Source organism: Vicia villosa, unplaced genomic scaffold (genome assembly GCF_029867415.1).
Source record: "Vicia villosa cultivar HV-30 ecotype Madison, WI unplaced genomic scaffold, Vvil1.0 ctg.003546F_1_1, whole genome shotgun sequence".
Classification (NCBI taxonomy): domain Eukaryota; kingdom Viridiplantae; phylum Streptophyta; class Magnoliopsida; order Fabales; family Fabaceae; genus Vicia; species Vicia villosa.
Window position 1 is genome coordinate 47,475 of NW_026706233.1, and position 26,602 is coordinate 74,076.

The 26,602-nt window shown below is 34.8% G+C and overlaps 1 protein-coding gene across 1 annotated transcript; it reads left to right on the plus strand.

The window, feature by feature from the left end:
• Positions 1-15,966: 15,966 nt before the first annotated feature.
• On the plus strand, positions 15,967-21,272 carry LOC131641174 (protein DETOXIFICATION 29). Its single transcript, XM_058911480.1, has 7 exons — positions 15,967-16,428; positions 16,821-17,362; positions 17,485-17,571; positions 20,101-20,157; positions 20,242-20,599; positions 20,694-20,780; positions 20,891-21,272. Exons 1-7 carry the CDS (start codon positions 16,111-16,113, stop codon positions 20,978-20,980), a joined length of 1,539 nt encoding a protein of 512 aa, XP_058767463.1. The 5' UTR covers positions 15,967-16,110; the 3' UTR covers positions 20,981-21,272.
• The last annotated feature ends 5,330 nt before the right edge of the window (positions 21,273-26,602 follow it).

Below are 26,602 nucleotides of genomic sequence, written 5' to 3' on the forward strand. Positions count from 1 at the left end.
TACACATGTTGTGCTTGGCATGTGGAAGATTCAGGCACTACAAGGAGGGTTGCTCCTTAAATAATCGAGTGGCTAATGTGAACAAGGATTCTGGTGGTAGTATAGGTGAAGAGGGGCAGAGAAAAGAAGATACCGTTCAAGGAGGATTGAGTGAGGGGCCATGGAAAGTTGTCCAAAAACAACGCAGAGGGAAGAAACCGATGGGGGGGAGAAAAAACATCGAGCCGACAATCATTAATGGGAGAAGCGGAAAGTCAGGATCAAGATTCACTTTGCTGAATCAGGAGAGATCTGATGTTAATGAGCCATCATTTTTAAGGAATGATATGGATTGTGGCAGGAACGAAATTAATGATATTAATGTCGATTTGGAAGAAGGAAATAATAGAGATGGGCCTTTTCAGGAGAGTGCATTAATGGATGTAATGATTGAGAAAACAACAGGTGTTAAAAGGAACGGTGGAGTAAGGAAAGAATTAAATAGCATGGATGCGGTGGTCGTGCATGACACTGTTATCATAGACGCACATGCAAGGAATATTACTGAAGGCTTTAATAAGGGTAAAAATGGAAAAGGTAAATTGGTGGGGGCCAAGGATAGAGAAAAGAAGGGGTATCATCTTGCGACACGTGGAATAAGATCGTTCAAGGGGAAAAACAATGGAGGAAAGAAGTTTGGAGAAAACATTAAAATAAACAAAACGAGATATTTCAATAGTGCTGATACACAAGAGGCAATGGCGCCAGTTCTTACCCCAATCAACATGATAAATAATAAAGAAGATGAAGATACTGGTAGTTATTTGGGACAAGCTTTATGCACCGAAGATCCAGAACATACAGGAAAGGCAAGCTCCTTTGCAGGTGGTAGCAGCACAAGTAGACCACCAGATAAGGGGGCGAGCAAAAATTATTCAGAGAATAATAGTAGCCTCAAGGAAGCAAGTATGACGAGTGAGCAGCATGCAGAGGAGAACATGCACACGCAAGATAACAATGATAAAATAGATGAAGAAAGAGTGGTGGAAACTCCGGAGCCATATATGGGATAAATTGTGGTTTTTTTTTTTTCACCGATTAGTCTTCATGATTGATAAAAATAAGATTATTTTGTGGAATTGCCGAGGAGCATCCAATAAAGCATTTTTTAGATACTGCAAACAGTATGTAGATAATAATAGACCATCGATGGTGGTGGTGATGGAAACCAGATGTAATCCTACAACACTTATAAATGCTTTAAGCAAGATGGGTTTTGATAAGCAGTTAACGGAGGAGAATAATGGCTATGCTGGCGGCATTATTCTGGCTTGGGACAGTAGATATATGGAAGTTGAGCTTTTGAGCAAAAACTCTCAATATATCCATACTAGTGTTAAATATCCTAAAGGTAGATCTTGGATATTCTCAGCGGTGTATGCTAGTCCAAATGAAGAGCTTAAGAATATTTTGTGGGAAGAATTGAGAGATAGTGCTGACACCAGTGACCAACCTTGGCTTGTTGCGGGTGATCTCAATGATATAGCTGGTATTGATGATAAAAAGGGTGGGGCTCCGGTTTTAGTTAGGAGAATTAATCTTTTTAAAGATCGTATTGCTGCTTGTAATCTTATGGACATGGGTTCTCATGGGCCAAAGTATACATGGAGAGGGCCAATTTATCATGGGGGACAAAGAATATATGAGAAGTTAGATAGAGCCTTATGCAATGAGGATTGGAGACTGGAATTCCCGGATGCTAGTGTCAAAGCACTGGCGCGAGTGGAATATTCCGATCATCATCCAATTCTTGTCATACCCTTTACTGATTATTATTACAAAGCGGAAAAGCAGTTTAAATTTGAGAATGCTTGGCACCTGGTGGAGTCTTATCAAGATATGATCTCTAATGTGTGGACTGAGGATAGGAACTTCGAGGAATGCTTGAAGGACATTAGAGAAAACCTTAAGAATTGGAAAAATCATTCCTTTGAAAGTGTTAAAATGCAAAAGAAGGACATTCTTGCCAGATTGAAAGGAGTTCAATGTAAACTGCAGAGGAGGGATAATGTTACGGCGTTCAGGAAACTAGAGGATAAGCTGCAAAAAGATTTGAGTGACATTCTTGCCAAGGAAGAATTGATGTGGTATCAAAGGTCGAGAGCGAGGTGGTTAGCTGATGGGGATAGAAATACCAAATACTATCACATGAAGACAATTACTAGAAGGAGACGGAACAAAATAGCCATGTTGAAGAATGATCAAGGAGTATGGATAGATGATGAAGTTGAGCTTAAGGAGCTGGTGAATAACTACTATAAGAACTTATTTGAGATAAAATTTTGCTGGAAGGATGGCTTTCAATCTGGCGTTACATTTCCTGCCTTGACTGAGGAAGAATTGCAAAAGTTGAGTAAGCAAGTGGATAATGAGGAAATCATGCAAGCTATTTTCGGTATGAAACCATGGAAAGCCCCAGGACCTGACCGGTTCCCAGCAGGTTTCTATCAAAAAGCATGGAATAAAGTGGGTGGGAAAGTTTGTGATTTTGTTAAGAGGCTATGGATTTGTCCTAGTGAAATTATGCACATAAACCAAACAGACATTTGTTTAATTCCTAAGGTGGATGTCCCCCAGCTGGTTTCTCAATTTAGACCAATCTCTCTATGCAATACCATTTACAAGATCGCTAGTAAAGTGGTGGTGAATAGAATGAAAGTGTGTATGGCCAAATTGGTATCGCCCTTCCAAACTGGTTTTGTGCCGGGACGAAGTATTCACGAGAATGTTATTGTTGCAAAGGAAGTCTTGCATTCTATGCATAAGATGAAGGGTAGGAAAGGTTTTTTATGATAAAAGTGGATCTTTCAAAAGCTTATGATAAATTAAGTTGGGATTTTGTTTGGAAAGTATTGCGAGAGGCTAAGTTTCCTGACTGTTTGATTAATTTTATTATGCATGCTGTGACGAGTGTGGAGACTAATGTCAAATGGAATGGCGCTCGAAGTGCATTTTTCGACCAAAGCGGGGTATTAGACAAGGAGATCCCATGTCTCCATATCTTTTCGTCCTGTGCATGGAGAAGCTTTCTCACTTAATTATGGAAGCTGTTGATAATGGTAGTTGGAGAGCAATAAAAATGGGAAAAGACGGATCGTGGATATCGCATCTTATGTTTGCAGATGACCTCCTACTTATTGGAGAAGCTAAAGAAAAGCAAATGCAGTGTGTGATGGATATTCTTAGCCAGTTCAGCATTATGTCGGGGCAGGAAGTTAGTGAGGAGAAAACTAGTGAGCTCTTCTCCCACAATGTGACCAGAAGTACGAGAAATAAGTTGTTGTGCATGTCTAAGTTCCGAGAAACGCATGAGCTGGGCAAATATTTAGGTGTGCCCTTGAGTGGAAAACGATTACGGCGGGGAGACTATCAATACCTTATGGAACAGCTGTCTCAAAAGATGGCAAATTGGAAAACTAACTCTCTTTCTTTTGCAGGTAGGATCACTCTTGCTAAGAGTGTGCTAGAAGCAATGCCGGGTTTGTCCAAGGTAGGTGTATTAGAGATTGTATTGGCCTCACCTCTAAGGCAATTAATTTGTTGCATAAGAAATCCTTTGTAGACAATCTGGTCATGAAATTAGACATCTACGAAGCTTTCGATTCTATTGACTAGTTGTTTTTTTATGCAGGTCCTCAATATTTTTGGCTTTAATGACAAAATATTTTTGCAATATTCTCCAATCTACCGAGATCTCAATTTCTTTGAATGGTATAATTAATAGTTATTTTTACTATGAGAGGGGTGTGAGACAAGAGGACCCCATCTCCCCTTTTATCTTGTGTATATCATAAGAAGATTTGAGCAAAAAATGTCACTAACCTTGGGCTTCAAAGACAGTTAAAGTTCATCCCATGTGCTAGGGGAATTAAGCTACCTTCACATTGTTTATATGTTGATGATGTTATGGTTTTATACAATGGGAACAAAGCCTAAATTCTTGCCTTGACAAACATGTTTACTAGGTATGCTAATGCTTCAAGTCAGAAAGTGAACCCTGCAAGGTCAACAACTTTTTCATGATCCATTTTTTAATATAGGCTCCACCACTTGTCTAATCTTTTAAGATTTACAACTAGATCCCTTCCTTTCTCTTATCTCGGGGTGTAACACCCCATATTTTCTAATTTTAATTTAATCGGAAAGTAAATTATTATTTGGAATTATTCGGTATTTTGTGGAATTATTTGGAAAGAATTATGAGATGGGCTATTGGGCCAAGTGTGATGTTAAGGAATGAGGGGGTGCTATGTTAGTAAAGGTCTTATTCCAATTAAAGTTTATTTTATAAAATAATAAGAATTGGGAATAAGGGAAGGAACGTGAAAAGCAGAGCAGAAGAGTTGGAACACGAAGAGCGTGAAAGAGGAGCGATGGAGAGAGAGACCAATCAAGAACTCTTGGCTAAGGTAAGGGGGGACTCTCCGGTTATCATCTATTATCGTGTTCTTAGATAGTAATATTGATTAGGGATGTTGTTGAGTCAATTGGATTATATGATAGATTTAGGGATTTAGTCGAATTGTATGATGTTGATCCCTATGTTTGAATCCATGATACCTATGTTGTTTTGGTCCAAATTGATGCGTGATTGATGTATTATGAGGTGTTTTTCGTGTTGTTTGTGCATTCGATTTCCCTAGGTTCGAACTGGTATGAATTGGGTGTGTTTGGAATGCATAGAATGCTGTTTTCTGCAGGTTGGGGTTTCTGAAATCGCCGGTTCGCGCCGCGTGCACAGAGTTGGCGCCGCGAACAGGTGGGTAGAATGCCAGGAAATTGTGATACGCACAGGTCGCGCCGCGTACCTGTGTTGGCGCCGCGAAGGCGTACTTGTTTTCTCGTTTCGCGCCGCGTGCATAGGTTGGCGCCGCGAACATGTTTTTGTGGTTCAGGTCGCGCCGCGAACCTTGGTTGCGCCGCGTGCTGTAGCGATAGTTATCTCTGGGGAAAGTTAAATGATGTGTAACTTTCGAATCGTAGGTCTGTTTTAGTGCCGTTTCGAGTACGATGAATCTTATGAGATAGCCTACGTGTTTAAATGATGGAATGAGGTGTAAATCCAATTATTTTAAATATGATTTTATTTCTTGGTGAATGATGTATTGTACATATATGTGATGAGATGTGTTAAATACATGCTACGTTGAAATATTAATCATGTGATGATTTGTTTAATTGGATGATATATTGTTGACATATATGATGACATGTGACAATATGAGTTGTTGTTTTGGAAAAACATTAGGATGTGATGATTTGTTTGGAGTCGTATGATGATGACTGATTGCTTTGAAATGATGTGAATACATGTGTGTCCTTATTTTTGATGATGATGGTTGATGTGGACACTTGTATGTTCTTTAATGATGATGATGATGATGATTGATTGTATTGAATGATGCTAACGTATATAGACATACTTTGATGATGATGATGATGTTGATGATGATGATGAAATGAGTATTTGATGATGTTACTCATTAGAATTGACGAGGGTATAAGTATGTTGTATATGTTGCATTCATTCATGTGCATTTGATGATGGATCCCGTTGATGAGTGGATCGTTGGTGGCTAATTCCCATTGTGCGGAGATTAGTAAGCAGTCATCGTGTGCCCATGGGGGTGTGAGCGATGAGGTTAATCGTGTGCCCATGTGGGGTGTGAGCGATTAAAGGGCAGTATCGTGGAGAGAAGTCCTGTGAATATGATTCACGAATTTTGGTACCACATGCATAGTGTCAGTTCATACATATGCATACTTTTATAACATGATTGGATGTATTCCAGTGTTATAAATATTGATGAAGTGTTGTTTGTGTGTTTTGTTGGATTAATGTTGAGTATGATTGTCTGTTTGAAAGATGTGTTCCGTTGATGTTTGTGTAAATGATAGATGTTCCTGATAATCTGAATATGATGAAATTGGGTGAATGATATAACTATGATGTGTTGTTATTTAAGATGCAATAACATTTGTTAACTGTGATGAGACTCACCCTTACTGTTGATATTTTCAGATTGAGGATAGCTGCTTTCGACTTGGTGAGGATTAGCTCATAAGTCAGTGTTAGTGTAGCGTCAGGTGTCATGCTCTGATATTGTAACACTGGGGGAACGTTAGATTAGAGTTTATGATGATACTCTATCGTGATGTTATTGTATTAAATTATGTGGGATATTGCATAGATGATGTTATGCTTATCCGTTGATGAATTTTCCGCTGTGTAAACATGAGATGTTTATGTATTATGACAGATTGTTCCTTAGTGAAAGCATGACAATGAATTTGTGATAATTGTTTTAAGTTGAATTGTGGCACCCTTGTTTTCATGTTTTACTCTGAAAATTATTTTATTAATTTCCGTGGGGTTTAGAAGGGTGTTACACGGGGTCCCATATTCAAGGGTAACCCAAAGTCCTTATATCTCAAGCTTATTGCAGATAAAGTCGAGGCTAGGCTTAGTGCTTGGAAAGCTTCTCTAATTAGCTTTGCCACGAGGGTGCAGTTAGTGAAGTCGAATATTGTTAGTGTATTATTTTTATGTCTACTCTTGTCATGTCTTCTTGATCATAGATTTGGAAAGATGCATAAAAAACTTCATCTAGTATGTGAAGGTTGATAAATCCAAAGTGGTCATTGTAGTTTGGATGAAGGTGTTCAGACCTATCTCTCAAAAAGGCCTAGGGCTGAGATCCATGCTAGTGTTGAATGAGGCATCTAACCTAAAATTATGTTGCGATATGGTGACTTATCAAGAAGAATGGGCTTTATTATTAAAGTGTATGGCTATTAGAAATGGTGTCCCTAGTAGATACCATATTCATTTTTCTATTTGGGGTAGTATTAAGAATGAATATACCAACATTATTTCCAACTCTACAACTTTCATTGGAAATGGAACTATTACAAATTTCTGGCTAGATTCTTGGTGTGGTCCTCCTAAAATCAGGGCTATACATCACTCTGATATCATCAGTATTAGGTCTTGTGTGGTTGATTTTCTCATTGAAGTCAACTGGCATTTCCCTAAATATATTCTCACCATGGTCCCAAATTTAACTTTGCTTGATAACCAAATTACCATCCTTTTAGAATTCATTAATGATTGCAAGGTCTGGAACCATAATTTAGGAAACCTTAATATAAAAGATGCTTATTATTTCAAAGCATGCACCAGCCCTAGTCTCTTTTGGACTAAGCATATCTAGAATTCAAACACTCCTCCATCTAAGGATTTCCTTGTTTAAAGGCTTTACCACAACAAGATCCCAAAAGATGATAACCTCAGTTTGAGGGTTTGTTGCATTTTTTCCATGTGCAAGTCGGATAAGGAATCTTCTCGTCATTTATACTTTCAATGCCCCTTTGCTTATAGGCTATGGAATTGGTTCTACTGCTTCGTAGATACTTTCCCGAGATGTAATTCTATTCTAGATGCCTTGAATATTTGTGACAGAAGTTGGAGTCCTCAGCGCAAGGTAGTGATCTAAGCTACCATTGTCTCTATAATTAATTCTATTTCGTACTCAAGGAATCAGGCTAGACACAATCATCATGATTTGCATAGGAAAAAAGCCTTAAATATGATTGCTACAAATGTTTCTTGTAACACCCCATATTTTCTAATTTTAATTTAATTGGAAATTAAATTATTAATTAGAATTATTTAGGTATTTGGTTGAATTATTGTAGAATTATGGATTAAGGGCCATTGGGCCGGATGGTGAGGTTAGTAGTATGGGGGTGCTAAGTGAGTAAGCCCATTACTAACTATTTTATGTTTTCATAAAATAAGGGAAATAAGAAAAAAGAGTCAGAATGTGAAAAATGAGAAGTTGAAGAGAAGAGCTGAGGAACATAAAGAGGAACCAAAGAGGAAGAGGACCAAAATGAAGAATTTGGCTAAGGTAAGGGGTGATTACTCTAATTATATGGTATTATGATTTTGATGATGATAGGATTGAATTAAGGAATTAGAATCTCTATTTGGGATGTTAGGTTTTGTGAAATTCCAACACTGACATATATGATTTGATGAATTGACTGCAATTGATGATGTAGTATTGTTACATGGTGTTGAGGTATGTTGTTTGTGCATTAGAATCGTGTATTTGGAGTATTTTGATGTTATTGATGATCAATTTCGTAATGGTATGAGTTGGTATGTGTTTGGGATTCATAAAAGTCTTAAAAATCATGTTTTTCAGCTACTGGGTTCGTGGGAACTGCTTCCCATGTGGGAGGAACCGGGTTCCACTGTTTTAAAACGTTAAAAATAGCATTTTTGGGTCCAGGAACCGGTTCCCATGTGGGAGGAACCGGGTTCCAGTACAAATTCCAGCAGCACGTTTTGAAAACTACTCTAACTTTAAAAGCTTCTAATTTTCAAACCGTAAGTCCGTTTTAGACGCCGTTTTGGAAGTTATTCCTTAAATTGAATGCTCTACCATATGAAATAAAGAAAACAACAATAACTTGATTTTATTTTGAAAAGTATTGTTTTCCTCAAATGTGGTTATTCTTGTTTTGCATAGTTGACGATATGCAATGATTTGTTGTTTGCATAATTGAATATGTGCAATGATGTGTGTTGTTTTAATGTGATTACTTCTGCTTGTTATGCAAATGGATGTTGTTCGTGGTAAATATGGTTATCATGTGTTTTGATGAATGATGATGCAGATGGATGTTATTCATGGTAAATGTTGTTATCATGTGTTTTGATGAATGATGATGATTGATTTGTTTTGAATGATGCATGATACATGTACATACTTGTTGGTGATAACTATGTTGAGTGATGTGAGACGATGTTTTTCATCGGATCGGTGATGTTGTAAGTATGTCATATGTGTGCATTCATTCATAAATCACTTGTGTTGGATCCCGTTGATGAGTGGATCGTTGGTGGCTAATTCCCATTGTGCGGAGATTAGTAAGCAGTCATCGTGTGCCCATGTGGGGTGTGAGCGATGAGGTTAGTCGTGTGCCCATGTGGGGTGTGAGCGACTTGAAGGGCAGTATTGCAGAGAGAAATCCTGTGAATGTGATTCACGAATTTTGGTACCACGTGCATAAGAGTCTGCATGGTCTTTGTATAAATTGTGACATGTCAGGATGAAATCCGGTGTTATGATTGTGTGGTGTTATTGGTGCATACTTTTGACTTGTGCTTGTGATTGGTATGAATTGATAAATCTGACTATGCTAAGTAGGGTGGATAATTGCTTATGAAATTCTATATCTGATGATTTATAATGCTATTTAATTATGATGTAGTCTCACCCTTACTTTGATGATTTCAGATTGAAGTAGCGGCTTAAGCGATCGGTGAGGATGACTCGTAGAGTTTATCCGGTTATGTTGGGTCGTGTCGGTCATGCTCTGATTTGTAACACTGGGATCGATAGTCTTAGAGTTACTTGTGATACATTGTTTTGCCATTATTGGTTTATGTACCGTTGATTTTATCGGAGATGTTTTATAACATTGTTGAATGAGTTTCCGCTGTGTTGAACATGTGTTTTGATATTTTTGGATTATTCCTAATAAAGCATGAAAAACGACTTGGAGTTTTATTTATTTTATTAATTATAACATCCTTGTTGTATAATTACTCTGATCTTTATTATATTTTCTGCGGGGGTTTAGAAGGGTGTTACATTTCTCTTATTACAAACCTCTATGACAAAGTCTCTAATTCCCCCGTTAATGATTTCACAGTCATTAAGAAATTCAATGTCAACATACATCCTTCTACTGCTCTTAAAATCTTTCATCTTTTACCTCTTTCTTTATCTAATTTCTTTTGGATCTAACTCTCATTTTTTAGATGTGGGATCTGTAAGGAAGTTTTGCTATTGTGATTAATAATTCTTTGCATATTTCTTGAGATTTTAGAGGTTTACAAATTGTGTGTATAGTTATGGATGTTCTTCTCTCCAAAATTACTTTGGTAGTGCTTTGTGAAAGCCTACAGATAAAGTGGGAGTTCTTCGCAATCTTTAGACAAGCCAAGGCTCGAGATACCTGTAGGATCAAGTAATGATCGTTGTAGAAAAGAGACTTTGGAGCAGTTTCTTGGAGCTAAAAGGTTACAGACAAATTCGAGTAAAGATTTCACGAGGATTCAGTGGTGGATATTATGTACAAGTCGACGAGGATTCAGATAGAAGACTTAATATTTCCATACTGTTCAGACCCTAAAAAATGATTTAGTTACTCCACATGCCCACCTTCCTGCTCTTGTTGTGCATCTATCGCCTCTCAAGTTTGTAAATTTCCTCGTCTTATGCCTCCTCGAGGAATAATCTTATTGTCGTATCCTCGATTATGTACCACTAGTAAAAAAATTAGCCAAATTTGCAAAATAAAATAAAACATAACACCAAATGACTCTAACTCGAAATCTTTGGTGGCTGAAAACTTAACATCCCATGACAATTAACAATAAAAATATTAAAATTGACTATAAGAAGTCATTAGTATAAGACTTTTTGTCTTTAACTTTTTTAGCAATGAACCAAATAATTTAAGTTTAATATATCTAATGAATAACAATAAATCATAAATGGATCGAACAACCTACTTATAAGACTTTCTTGAATCTAATATATAAATTGAATAAGAGAAATTCTCATTCCATCCGGAGATGGTGAAAATCACCCCTAAAAAACCCAAGATACCCTTCGGAGATGCATCTCCGAATGCATCACAAAAAATGTGTTTTTGGAGATACATCTCCGAAAGCACCCTTTTTAAAGAAAATTATCAAAGTTAAGTTTTTATACGGATAATAAAAACGCGCACGAAATAAAAACACAAACGATAAGCACAACGATAACATGTTGTTCTAAAAATAATAAAATATTATATATAAATTGTTCCGGAATAAAAAAAATAGCCTACTGCGTATGTCTAATCCTCACCCCTGACCCCTCATGAATCCCACCACAGTCGCTGCCTTGCTAACCACCCTCTCCATGATGACCACCGTCTCAGGCCCGCCCCTTTCAACGATCCCTAATTCTAGAGCCTCCTGGCCAATCTCTTGTATCCACTGACAGATCAGAAAGACATCAGTGACATGGTCATCCTCAGCTTACTAGTTCTCCAAAATCTCCTCATGAGCTGACCTAGGTGGGCGTTCAGGAGCATTCGGTGTTATGATAAATTGATAAGGTGTGACATTGTGTAGAACCATGTTACATATCCCTCTACACAATGCCAACTGCTGGATGCCTACATCATTCAATAGTCCCGTGGCACCAAATGTTGCTTTCGATCATCAAAGATCTCATTGAGATCCCGATGAACAATGGTGTCGGGAGAAGCCTGAGATGAAGATCTGGGTATGATCTGGAAATAGATAATTTGTCGCATGCATTGCTCAGACATATACCTGAACATTGTGTCGGTCCTACATGCCAGCCACCCAGAGTACAAAGAGATGGAATCGAATGAGATAACCTCTCTTTGATCCTCGAACGACGTCCATAGGATGTCATCATGAACAGTCCGATCGAGATACACCCGGAACGATAACAAAATGTGATTCCCTCTGTGGGGGAGATACATGGCATCCCTCGGCATAACCTTCATATAGGCAAGATCAAAAGAATATCCATGAATGTGGTGAAAGAGGGAAACGATTCATCCCTGAAAAACGAATAAAAGTCGTGTAATAAAAAATTATTAATAGTAAAGTAAATTAAATAGTGGAAATGAAATGTACCGTCAGCAACGTGCAAGACCCTATAAGTTGTCTCGTCCTCCAATAAGAGGTTTCATTCTGCTTTTGGTATAGGTGGGGGTGGAAATATGCTAGGCTAGGCTAGGCATTATAAGGCCTGGGCCTGGTATATGATTAACTTGAAAGACCTGAGCCTGGCCTGTGGCTTATAATAGGCTCTCCTTTTTTGCCTGACCTGACCTTTTTAAAGTCTGACCTGACCCGAATGCCTATTTAAAAGGCTATTTTTCATTATGGTTTTCAATAAATCCATATTATTTAAAAAAACCTTATAAGTCGTCCTATATATGCATATATAGACCGACTTATTTAGCCTTTGTTCTAATATATATGCATATATAGGCTTGCCTATTAAGCCTTTTTTCTAATATACATGCAAATATAGACCGATCTATTTAGCCTATTTTTAATATACATGAAAATATAGGCTGACCTATAAGGCTTCATAGACTTTTTTAATAACCTAAGCCTGGCCTATTTTATTAAATAAGCTTTTAAAAAATCCTAAGCCTGACCTTTTTGTTAAATAAGCCTGGCCTGACCTGGCCTTATATAGGCTAGGCCATAGGCCCCTGTAGGCCGGCCTGGCCTATTCCCACCCCTAGGTATAGGTATACCAAACAGACGACCCCTTAGTTCCACTCACTCAACGCATCCAAATCCATAAACTACTATAGGTATGTTACATCCATGTAGTTAGCACTTTTGTCCATAAAAAGGGACGTGCCAACCAAATACATGAAGTAACACCTCAAAGCACACTGATGGTGATACTGAACAAAGAAGTCGTCGCCTTCAGACTCAAAATCAGCAACCGCAATAAGGTGGTCGTCATAAAGGTCCTTCAAGAACGAGAACTTCGCATATACACCATTAGTCAAGGAACACTGCTCAACTGCCATATCCAGATGAACACCAAAATACTCAACCATCCACTCAATGGTAACATTACGAGTGATGCGGAAGTGGTTAAGGAGCCTCCCTCAAATAGGAAGGTGTAACAGGTAGGTGACGCCATCCAGAGTGATCGTCATTTCTCCAACTAGAAAGTGGAAAGACAACGTCTCCTTGTTCCATCACTCTACAAATACCCCCTGCATTCAGTGACTAATGGTACTATAACCAGAATAACAGAGTCCTGAAAGTCTGAAGGCAATAATGGCTTCCCTGAACCAATTCGCAGCAGGATGATGCATAATGATTATTTTACGAGCGTGGTGCATGGATTTTAGTATTGTCTGCTCATGTAAAATAAAAATTAATATCAAGATGGAGGTATAATACAAAAGTGTAGTAAAAAAATAAAACTGTAATTAAAAGTATAATAAAAAATATACCACTCCACTAGAAACATGTCGGGCGACATGATCATAGTAATATATCAAGAAAGAGGTGTCAGAGGACCCTCTTGGGTAAGTCGGGGCAACATGCATAGGTGTCGACACACTAACCTCCTCAGGTGCAGGAACATGAACTTTCTCGTGTGCAGGAACATGTACCTCCTCTGGTGCCTCCTAGGATGAGGACGCACAGGATAGACGACTCCTGGGAGAAGAAGTGAATGGTCTCTTTACTTCCTCCCGCGGTACCTGACAGCGTTCGCGACACATCACAATCTGTCTGCTCAGCTCTTTCACGCCGAGCGGAAGTAGTTTGGGTTGGCCTGCCGAGTCTCACTCTTTCCAGGTTGTCAGACATTTTTCCTAGAAAAATAATAATGACAATAACAAGTCAGGTTTGAAAAAAAAAAAACAACTCTGTGATTATTTCAGAGATGCATCTCCGAAACTACCTGCGACCTCCATTTTTGGAGCTTCAACTAGTCACCCAAAAAATCCATTTTTACAGAATTTAAACTTCAAACAACCAACATTATACAATACCTACTACATATAAATGATCCTAAACAGGTTTTTATGCACATGCAAATAGAAATAGAATTTTACAAAAACTTACTCAATGTGTAGAAATTTGTTGAATGATGTTGCAATGAGATGTTAGGAATTGCAATGAATGGGGTAATATTTGTTGAAATGGATGGAAATGAAATTTTGGAGTGTATATCTGAGAGTTGCAATGAATGAGGTTTTTTATTTAAGGTTTGAAGAGTACACAATATAATATAACTTAATTCAAATGCATATCCGAAAAGTTTAAAATTAAAAAAATTTAATTTATTATGAGATGCATATCCGAAACACTTCTGATTTTGAAAAAAAAAATTAGATATGCATCTTCGAAAACACCTCTAAAAAATTAAATTATAGTGCGTTCGGAGATACATCCCCAAATTTTAAAAATAAAAAAGGATTTGCGCCGGAAGTCCTAAAAAAAATATATAAGAGTGGAATGAGAAATACTCATGAAATAATCTATCTTTAAGATCTCCAAAAGACAGTTTGGCAAGGATATAAATAATCCACTTGTACTATCTATTTATGCAAGGATATAATAGTCTACTTGCATAAAATATAAAAGCTAAAGGATAATAGTTAGAGTATATGATAAAATCTCCCTTATTAGTTAAAAGTTCCTAATTTATAAAATGAAGTAAGGACCAACTCACTATCCAACATTTAGATACTATTCAGCAACTCTTTATTAGTTACAGTACATTTTTATTGTTTCTTATAGACTTATAGTAACAAGGACGATGCTCAAGACCTAACCCTTTTGTTACACTTTCTAAAGAACTTCCTAATGTCATATAGACGACAAATTAGAATAAATATTGTTTTCCAAGATCCAGTCTCACACTCTCACGTGACCTTTCTACTCAAATCTTTTACCCGAATGGAAATGAGCAAAAGTCATTTTTATCCTTGTACTTGTAAAAAAACTACTATAGTTCTTAAATGCGTACTATAAAAATGCAAAATAAATAAATAAAATACCATGTTCTAATACAAGATGTGCGAGGAATAGAAAAGAAAAGTTAATAAAAATGAGAAATGAAACAATAAAAAATACAATGAATATATAAATAAATATTGAAGAGACAGTATCAACAACTTGCAACAATAATAAATGAAGAATAGTTGACATACTAACATTAAATTGTAAATTAATATAGTAATAAAAATGAAAGAGATGTACTCAATAGCATTTGAATTATTTGAATGAGATGGCGAAACATCTTTTTAAATATAATTTAAAGTTCTGGATTTGATCGTAATTTGCAAAAGAGATTTTGCAAAAGAAAAGAGATGTATTTAATTTTAGACACACACGGTGTTAAATTCTCTTCAGAAAAAATTTTGCCATCTATTATAATCCTACTTAATTCGAGGATTTTGTCTATATAATTGTCATATAAAATAAAAGATAATGAACACTTTCTTATATTAAAATCATTATTAATTTCTTTTAATTAACTTAAAATACTAGTACTCAACAAAAAGGAAAGAATACTCAAAATTTTGAATTTTTTTTAACATTGAAGATCAAGTTAGGATCGATAATTTTGTTGAATAAATAAAGCATCAAATATATTTTTGTCAATTGAATTGACGACACCTTTAACAATTTACATAGACGTCAATTTAATTGACGCCTCAACTTAAAACTTGCACATTAGCGTCAATTGTATTCATTACACTATATGCAGTTATCAATTCAATTAACGATATCACTGTAATTTTCAATGTCATTGTTAATTCATCTAATGTCTTCATTTCATTTTGTTCTAAAATTTTTTTATTTGAAGTGAGATAGATTGAGAAAATTTTCAAAACATAGATTAGTTTTAGAATAAAATTGAAAATGTGAGTTATTTGAGCAACAAATTTTAAAAATTTACCTAAATTTAATTTATAATAAATATAATATTTAAAAATAAATTGTATTTAATTAACTTTTTTATCATTATATATATATGAGATTAATTTATTTATTTATAACAAACTTAGGAGGAAATATGAATATAATTGGAGACCAGAAAATTAAATTATAAAAAAAAAAACAATTTTCATTACCTAGATAAATTAGAGAAACATAAACCACAAATAACCATTTTTTTTTATTGTAAGTCGTGATAGAATCTGAATCACAAGAATAAATTAAAAATAATGCATGGATAACAGTAGGGAACGTGTAACATGTAGAACTGTAACTTTACATTTATTCCACAAATTTCGCTCTCTTTTTCAATACCTACTACGCCTCATTCCGTTGATATATGCTTTCATTGTATTGTCTTACTCGTATTAAAAAAATTCTCAATACAATAAAACTAATTTAAATACATTTTGTTTATATAAATATAAACGGATCGATCACACATTCATGAGAACGAAATTTTTTCAGTCTATCCAATGGAGAGTGATAGAGAAACGCACCCTCTCCTCACACCGTTGAACAACTCACAGCAAGATCAAACCAACACTACTGCAGTTTTCACCGTCAAATCCGATGATATTCCTCCGATCACCGGCGCCGGTATCTTCGCCAGAGAGTTCCTCAATGAGTCCAAGAAACTCTGGTACCTTGCCGGTCCTGCGATCTTCACCGCCATCTCTCAATACTCCCTCGGCGCTGTTACTCAAGTCTTCGCCGGTCAAGTCGGTACTCTCCAACTCGCCGCCGTCTCTATTGAAAACTCTGTCATCGCCGGTTTCTGCTTAGGCATCACGGTAACACCGAATCTAATTAATTCGTATTTTTTTTATTTCGTATATTAATTTCATATTTTCAAATTTATTTTTAATTATTTATTCTGTTTCCATGTGATGACAATTTGTTCAAAGTTGAAATCAACCTTTTTAAAAGTTGAACAGTTCATCAACGTGTGTTTTTAGTTTAAAAATAATTTAAATGAATAATAGCAGCTCAGATGATAATTGCACAGAAACATCAAATATAAGAAATGAGTTCGAATTCGCGATAACTAGTGGAGTTCGAAATGAGTTTTTAGTTATCTTACTTTTTATCAATTTTTAATTTTTAATTTTTTGTCATTTTTGTCTTATTATTATTTTTTTAATAATATTAAAAATGTGGAACTGAATTCTGTTATTTTTTTCAGTTAGGGATGGGAAGCGCGTTAGAGACGCTATGTGGACAAGCTTTTGGAGCAGGAAAACTTGATATGTTAGGAATATACATGCAAAGATCGTGGCTAATTCTAAACGCAACAGCGATTATTTTAACTCTTCTGTACATTTTCGCTGAGCCTCTTTTAAAACTTATAGGCCAAACAACGGCGATATCAGAGGCTGCAGGACTTTTCACGTTATGGATGATTCCTCAGCTTTTCGCTTACGCGATGAACTTTCCGGTTCAGAAGTTTTTGCAGGCGCAGAGTAAGATAATGGCGATGGCGTGGATTTCTGCGGTGGCGTTGGTGGGACATACGATTTTGAGTTGGTTTCTTATGTTGCATTTGGGATGGGGACTGGTGGGAGCTGCGGTGGTGCTTAATTCTTCTTGGTGGTTTATTGTGGTGGCGCAAATTGTTTATGTTTTGAGTGGTGCCTGTGGCGAAGCGTGGAGTGGTTTTTCTTTTCAAGCTTTTCAGAATCTTTGGGGCTTTGTTCGTCTCTCGCTTGCCTCTGCTGTTATGTTATGGTTTGTTTGTTCACCTTTAAATTTCTCAAAAATTTGTATTACAATATTAACTAGTTAGAAACCCGTGCATCCGCATGATAAAATGATTGATGTTTTGGTTGGTGTTGTGTGTTGTTGTGCAGTCTTGAAGTGTGGTATTTTATGGCATTGATACTATTTGCTGGCTATTTGGAGAATGCAGAGGTTTCAGTTGATGCATTGTCTATATGGTGAGTAAATCATTTATCAATCATACTCTTGTGGTGGTGACCTCTCTTTCTTAATTGTGACACCCCGTTAGTTGAACATTCCATCATGCATATATATTTTACACAACTAGGTACTATATTTATTAAATGTCACTGGCCAATAAGCTATAGTATAACACAATAAATAAAGTTATGGGCCTGGAAATTGCGACATCCACCCTCATTTATGGACCAGCTCTACTACACTCCGAGAGTAGTTAATCAATCAATCATTCTCTCTCCATGTCATCATAGAGTTATAGCATTTCATTTTCATTATAAAGTTTTTATGGTATAATTAGTGTGTTTATATGATTAAATAATTAATGTTGTAAGGAATTTATAAATATTAACTAGGAATTTGTTTATAAAAGAATCAATAAATTAACCTAAAAATTCTAAATAACTTATATTTACACTTTTTTTTTAATTGAATTTATCTCTAGAGTAAAATGAAAGTAAAGACTAATGAAATATAATAATAAATATAACACAGACAGAATTAATACCGACAGTATTTTGTCTATAAATTTTAACATAGTTATAATTAAATAATAAATAATAATAAATATTATATTAATATTCAAATATAATAATTTTTTGAAACAAAAGATAATAATTGTGACACTTATATAAAAATGAATCATAATAAAAGTTTCTAATCTTATCTATGTAGTTTAATAATTAAATGTTTTCAACATTTTTCTCACTATTATATAATTTAATATTATTTAATTATTAAATTTTAATTAATTGTATTTAATAAAAAATAACTAATTATAAGTCATTAAGTCAATATTAGCTTTATTTTTATTATGTGATAAGACAGTACAATAGACCACTAGATCCCATTTATTAAATTTTCTACCGAACACCACAAATTAACTCGATTTTCCAACTACAACATTATGACATTCTTTCCCATTCCATTTTAATCTTTTGACTTTTATTAGATTTTTTTTGTCATGAGCAATTTAATTTTGACGAAGGTAGATGGTTATTGTAATCAACACACAAAAATTAAAGATATTTTTTTTTCGATCACAATTATAAATAAAAATAATTATTTTTACACTGATTAATTTTTATAATTAATTTTTATGATTTCATGTACAATTAAATTATATTTATTATAATATCTTTTACTATATTTGATTAATTAAATGTTTTTAAATTAAATTAACTATATAATAATAATAATATAAGTATTAATTAGTCTCAAAATTAATAATTTTTGTTTATAATATTGGCCAAATTTTAAGGTCACTTTGCTTATAAGGGATTAGTTTTATACAAAGCTAAATTCAAGCCTTCTTGCTTGCTAATAGTTAATTTATATTATGTGTTTATTATTTTTTTTTTTTAAATCTACAATAAAAATAAAAATTAATTTAGACTTAAAAGTAGCTGTGCAGGCTTTGTTCCAACGAAAAGTTGATTCACAGTTGGCTACAATAATCATCCATCTTTAGCCGTACCATGGGGTGGACAACCGGTCGGACCGGTTCGGTTTCGGGTCCAAAACCTTCAACCGGACTAACCCACGGTTGAGGAATACATGTCCAATTTCGTCCGTTTTGGTAGTCGGTTTTTTTGGGTTCGGATTTTCTCGGATTCGGTTTGGTAACTCGGTTTAATCGGTGTTGTCTTAACTTGGAAATATCTCAACTCTCAGACCCAATTTCTTGCTTACAGATTTAAGAAAACCAAAAAGGAATAACAAGGTTTTGAACTAATTCCAAACAGCAAAGTTATAAGAAACTCAAAACACTGTTAGAAGAGATCTAACTTTAAGATTAGTTTTGTTTCTGTGATATAGTCTCTAGAAATTTTCTACATAAATTCTTGCAATCTGGGTTACATGGTGTGTGTGGGGTTGTGCGGCGGTGGCTAAATCTCAAGAAGAAGATAGAAGTGAGGTGGTGTCTTGTATGGGGTTGGGCCCAGTTAACTAATTTATTGATTTCAATCCAGTCTATTACTCCAAAACTAATAATAAAAGAAATAGTGAATGTGCCGGTCGGATTCGGTTTTGCATGGGCTCAAATCAACCATCCACTACCGTCCATTCAAACCCATGTAAATCCAGAAATGGGTAAACCGCTAACCCGAATAACCGGTTAAACCGAACCGTGCACATACGGGCCATGTGGGTCGGCCGGTTTGGGCTGGTTTTTTAAATTCTGTCCAGCCCTATACCATAATCCATTTACCTTTGTAACTTTCTAGAAATTATTTGTACTTGAAATATTCCATCTAGAAATGATCAAATATCATAAACTAGTCTCATAATTAAATTTTGCAATACAAAGCTACTAACTATAGAACAAAATTAACAAAAACAATTAAATTTTATCTCACTAGGTGACATTGATCACATGGATCAACTTTAACAATAATATTTATCTTTTGACTTCTCTTAATTTGAATTATTCTTATTATCACATAATCTACTTATCTTTTTTTTAAACATTATTTCATTATGACAAGGGTTTAATATTGATTTTGCAGCTCAAATATATTGGGGTGGACTGTCATGGCATCCTTTGGAATGAACGCCGCCGTAAGGTTGGTTTCATTTTTTGTTGTTCATAATGGAACTAACTACAAGTTTGATTGAACATAATTTGAATTGTAATTACAACAATGCAGTGTGAGAGTATCAAATGAATTGGGAGCATGTCATCCAAGAGCAGCAAAATTCTCACTTACAGTTGCTGTGATTTCTTCATTTCTCATTGGTCTTATTCTCTCATTGATCTTGATAATCTTCCGGGAACAGTATCCTATACTATTTTCTAATGATCCAGACGTGAGAAAGGCAGTGATTGAGCTAACACCAATGTTGGCATTATGCATTGTCATCAACAACATTCAACCTGTTCTTTCAGGAGTTGCTATTGGTGCTGGGTGGCAAGCTTCTGTTGCTTATGTAAATATTGCTTGTTACTATATCTTTGGTATTCCTTTGGGACTCTTTTTTGGGTTCTTTCTTAACTTTGGTGTCTTGGTAAGCTTTTTCTTTTCCTCTTCTTCAACTATATATATTTACCTTATTATTTGTTTATTTGTTCGAAACCGACACCAACATTTGTAATTACCAGGGGATCTGGTCTGGAATGTTATCAGGGACAGTTCTACAAACTCTTGTCTTGTTCTACATGGTCTATAGAACTGACTGGAATAATGAGGTAAATTTGTTTACATATTGCCAGCAAAACTAAGCAAATTTAATTATATTGTTATTGAAGGTGTAATTGTTAATATATTATAGACTAAGTTTTGTTTTATGAAATGGCAGGCATCACTTGCAGAAGAAAGGATAAGCAAGTGGGGCGGGCTTAAAGATTTGAAGATCAACGATAATGGCGAGAATCATCAAACAAAATAAAACTTATACAGAAATATTGATAATCTTAGACAAAAATGATAGATATTCTTACACATTCTTGAGCAGCTAATGTGGATTTACACTGCAATAGTGATTACAGCTCTCTCGAAAACATCTCATCAGCATTTATTTGTTAAGTGCTTATTGTTTGGAAATGTTTGAAATTTTGTGTCGGCCAAATATTATATTGGCATATTCATTTGGTGGTCTTTGTTTGTAAAATTGTAAGATGCATTGAGATCGTGATAAGTTGCTTGCGGTTTTGATTGTTTATGTATGAGCTATTTGAAAAGGTCGAAATGCCAATATTTTTTAGGAAAAAAATCTCAATATGATTGATATGTTGTAAAATTTATTAGATTGGTAACTTGATTATAGCTCAAAACAAATGTTAGTAAATTTAAATTAAGTTACATCAATAGTGAATACATTCCACTATGAGCTTGAAATCAATGGTTTGAGTATATCATATTATTTATTCTAAGAGTGTGTTTGTGTTTGTTAGGCAATAGTAGTACTCTTTTCTGATATATTTATAAAAAAAATTTATTTTATTTATATATATTAAATGACTAGATAATATATTAATCTTATATATTAATTATTTAATGTATTTAAAAAATAATTTTTTTTATAAGATTGGTGGTTGGCAGTATGTTTTAACTTTACTTTAATAATGAATCCGAAAAGATTTAGAAGATTTGAATGATTATGAATGTTTTTTCTTTATTTTTACTTTAAAGAGTGATGTGGATGTGGATCTGACCTTTGTACTATTTCCTCATGCCACGTTGACTCGTTCTATTCTGTCTAGGATGAGGAGCACATCAATTGATGTGCACATGCTAAGGTGCAATGATTTTTTTTTATGAAATGAAATTTCTATTAAATGATCTGGCATCAATGTATTGGTTTATTGGCAGTCTTATAAACTCAATTTCTTTATTCAGTTTGGATTGATGGTGAATAAAAATAATTTTGATAGAACTGAATTTAAGAGAATTAATTTATATTTAGATATATTAAAATTAAAATAATTTGAATAATAAATTTTAATATAAAAATTAATTTAAAATAAAAAATTACACATTATAACGATAAGTAGAATTAATTATAAAAATTATACACATATCTACATAGTAAACAACACTGGGGGCAACTGTCCCCACACCATTTGTATTTCCTTACATTACATTAATCTATTTAAACGCAATGACCCCACAATGAAATAAATGAATGTCTCTACTTCATACATATATACATCATGCACAAATAAATTACGGACAATTTAATCATCACTAATAAAAACTATCTACATATGCTTATAAAATAACTATTTTCACATCAGATATTTTTTTCTTATGAGTTTTATAGATAAGAACACTTTTATGTAAAATTTATAGTACTAGATATCAAGTTTGAAATTTTATCATGGATGTTTGGTAAATTATTTTTTAATTTCATATGAAATTTCGGGTGGAAAATAGAAAATTCTAAAAGTGTATATATATATATATATATATATATATATATATATATATATATATATATATATATATATATATATATATATATATATATATATATATATATATATATGACATATCAAATGAGAACTTTGGTTATTATGAGAACTGAGAACTTTTAATAATAACCGTACGATTTAAAATCAATGCTTCAGATTTCACTCAAATTTAAAAAGACAATAATTAATAGATAGATTCTGATTTAAATACATATCACATAACTGCATATCTGAGCATTGATTTTAAATCGTACGATTGTTATTAAAAATTCTCATTCTTATAATAACCAAAGTTCTCATTTGATACGTCATATATATATATATATATATATATATATATATATATATATATATATATATATTGTGTGTGTGTGTGTTTTTTTCTATTTTTTTGACAAGTAAATTTTAAATTTCAAATTATTGTTAATGATGTACTCATTTCATTCTTATTTATAAGTAAATTTTGACTTTTTTAATTTATTGTATCAAGTGTAGCTCAATGATGAAGAGAATTGAGCTTTTAGCCATGGAAACATCAAAAAAGGGAGAAGAAGAAGATTGAATCTAACAGAAACGTAACGTTTCTGTATTCTGTTAGTTTGTTTCATCAAAGACTCATCAAAAAAGAATACAAATGTCAGCTTTCTATTTATTTACATGAGAACCTTATCTTCTAGCACTAAAAGACTATACTACCCTTAATACTCCCCCTCAAGTGGGAAGGTATATATCCAGCATTCCCCACTTGGAAGTTAGATACTCATACAAGGGTCTTGGCAGAGCTTTGGTAAGAGGATCTGCCAGTTCTTGTGAAGACTTGACATGAACAAGTTTGAGGAACTGAGATTGCACATGTTGTCGTATAAAGTGACAATCGATGTCAACATGTTTTGAGCGTTCATGACTTAACGGATTTGAAGCTAATTGAATGGCAGACTGGCTGTCACAAAACACCATAACAGATTGTAAATTAACTTCAAATGTTCTTAACAGCTGCTTGATCCACAGTAATTCAGAAGTGAGAGAGGCAAGGGAACGATACTCCGCTTCTGCTGAAGAGCGAGCCACAGTTGGTTGCTTCTTAGATTTCCACGCTATTAAAGCTTCTCCTAAGAATATGCAAAAACCAGAGGTGGATTTCCTCGACACCTTGCAGCTGCCTCAATCCGCATCTGCAAATGCAGTAAGTCTAAGGGATGACTTGGCTGGAAAGAAAAGACCTTTACCTGGTGTGCCTTTCAAGTACTGCAATACATGGTGTACAGCTGCTAAGTGAGTGGTGTGGGGATGTTGTATGAACTGACTCAACCTATTTACAGCAAATGTAATGTCTGGCCTCGAAATGGTGAGATACATGAGCTTCCCAATTAATCTTCTATAGCCAGAAATATCATCCAATAGTTCACCATCAGTATTGTTGAAGGAAATTGAGGCATCAAGCGGAACATTGGCAGGTTTAGATGCCGTGTATCCATTATCTTGAAGTAGTTGCATTGTATACTTTCTTTGACAAAGATGTATACCTCTTTTAGGCTTAGCAATCTCTAATCCCAGGAAATAATTCAAGTCCCCCAAAACCTTTAACTTGAAATGTTGTTTCAGCATATCTTCAACTTGTTTTAACCTCTGCATATTGGGACCTGCAAGAACAATGTCATCTATATATACAAGTAGAATGACAAGATTAGAACCAGTTCCACTAAAGAACAATGAATGGTCATCTGGTGACTGTTCAAAACCTAATGATATGAGTGTGGAACTGAACTTTTGGTACCATTGTCGAGAAGCCTGCCTTAAGCCATATAATGACTTGTTAAGTTTACAAACCAAGTTCTCCCCCTGAATAGGATAACCCTGAGGCAATTTCATGTACACTTCCTCATCAAGATCTCCATTAAGGAAAGCGTTGTTAATGTCCAACTGAATAAACTTCCACTGTTTTTGAGCTGCAATAGACAGAAGTATTCTAACAGTTGTTAACTTTGCTACAAGAGAAAAAGTGTCGAGAAAATCCACTCCAGGTTGTTGTGTGAACCCCTGAGCTACTAGGCGTGCCTTATACCTATCAAGTGATCCATCAGCTCTGTATTTTACCTTATATATCCACCTGCACCCAACAGCTCTTTTACCTTGAGGTAGAGATGCAACCGACCAAGTATTGTTAGCTTCAAAAGCAGTTATTTCCTCTGCCATGGCATGTCTCCATTTAGGGTCTGACACAGCTTGATGAAAGTAGGAGGGTTCATATATTGTGGATATCTGGTTTATGTAATCTTTGTACGAAGGTGTAAGTTTGTCATACGACAAGTGAGCTTGAATAGGGTATTTAACATGGCATTGGTAGTCTTGTAAATAAGATGGAGGTCGATGGTCTCTATTGGATCTTCTATGGTTTTGAGTCTGTGCAGCTGATACAGGCACGTTTGCAACAGGTAAATCATTGTTATCATGTTGATGTTCTTCATGAACTTGAAGTGTGGCAGGTGGTGTGATAGGAAGATTATGAAGAACCAACGGATTTTGGTCAATTTGAGTGGAGTGGTCATGTATAGTGTTAGGTAAAACTGTGTCAGGAAATAGATTAGGCAAAAAGTATCATCTTGAAGTGTGTGGAAAGGGAATATAGACTCATGGAAAATCACATCTCTTGTGATGATGATCTTTTTTGTTTCAAGCACTAAAAGCTTATAACCTTTTGTGCCTGGTGGATATCCAAGGAGGATGCATGGTAAGGCGCGAGGAGTAAATTTATTTCTATGTGCAGGAATCGTAGACGCAAAGCACAAACAACCAAACACTCTTAAAGAGGCATAGTCAGGTAGCTTACCATGTAATAGCTCATAGGGAGACTTGTTACTTAAGCCAGGAGAAGGTGTCCTGTTTATTAGGAAAGCACTTGTGGTCACACAATCACCCCAAAACTGGATAGGAACCTTTGATTGAAACAGCAAAGCTCTTGCCACATTGAGTAGATGCTGATGTTTCCTCTCCACTACAGATTTCCGTTGTGGTCTATGAGGACAAGATAATTGATGTAGAACTCCTTCTGCTTGTAGGAACTCAGTTAACTGAAACTCTTTGGCATTGTCACTGCGAATTGCCTTAATACAAGCATTAAATTGAATCTTAACATATTTAAAGAACAATTTAATCAACAAGGTTGCTTCAGATTTATGTTTCATCAAGTGAATCCAAGTATACCTTGTGTTGTCATCCACAATAGTTAAAAAGTAATGTGAGCCATTATATGTAGGTCTTTTAAATGGTTCCCACACATCACAATGTATTAGATCAAAAGCTAAAGCAGCATGATTATTATTGGAATTAAAAGGTAAACGATGCAATTTTGCAAGAGGACAAACATTACAGAGCTTTGTATAAGCTGTATCTGAAGGAAACAATTCAGGAATGACATTTTGAATAGTTTTCAACACTTGATTAGATAAATGACCTAATCTAGGATGCCATGTTGAAATGGAAACATTGCTAACGCAATTACAGTTTTGTACATCTAACAAAGGTTTATTATTAAAAGCACTAAAAGATGATGTAGACTCCACTTTGAGGAAGTACAGGTTATGACTTTGATCACCCTTGCCAATCACCCTCCCCTTGTGAATGTCCTGGATAATGAATCCATTATCAGAAAACAGAATGGATAAATTGGAATGCTGTACCAGCTGACTAACAGATAACAGGTTTATATTGAATTGAGGAATGTACAACACATTATGTAATGTCAAGTTGTTTCCTAAATTGACTGTGCCTATGGCAGATACACAAACTTTGGTGTTATTAGGTAAGGACACATATTTGTTAGACAAAGATTTGTAAGAGCTGAACAAATTTAGAGTATGAACAATGTGAGATGTGGCTCCTGAATCTACAATCCAAACATGTTCTGAAGGGTAATTATTGTGATGTGATGAGGAAAATACCATACCTACTGAAGCACATGAGGAAGAGGCTTCTCCAAGAGTGGATTGTCTTGCCATTTGTCCTTGAATGTAAGCAATGAGTTGTTGATATTGCTTTGTGTTCAAAGGTGCTGCGTCATCCAAGATCTCTGTATTAACAGCATTAGCAGCAGATGGTGT

Bases quoted from the DNA above. Each gene is read 5' to 3' on its own strand.
- LOC131641174 (XM_058911480.1), top strand. From the start codon at position 16,111: ATGGAGAGTGATAGAGAAACGCACCCTCTCCTCACACCGTTGAACAAC. The intron at 16,429-16,820 runs GTAACACCGAAT...TATTTTTTTCAG, and splicing joins GTTTCTGCTTAGGCATCACG to TTAGGGATGGGAAGCGCGTT. The intron at 20,600-20,693 runs GTAAGCTTTTTC...TGTAATTACCAG, and splicing joins TTCTTAACTTTGGTGTCTTG to GGGATCTGGTCTGGAATGTT.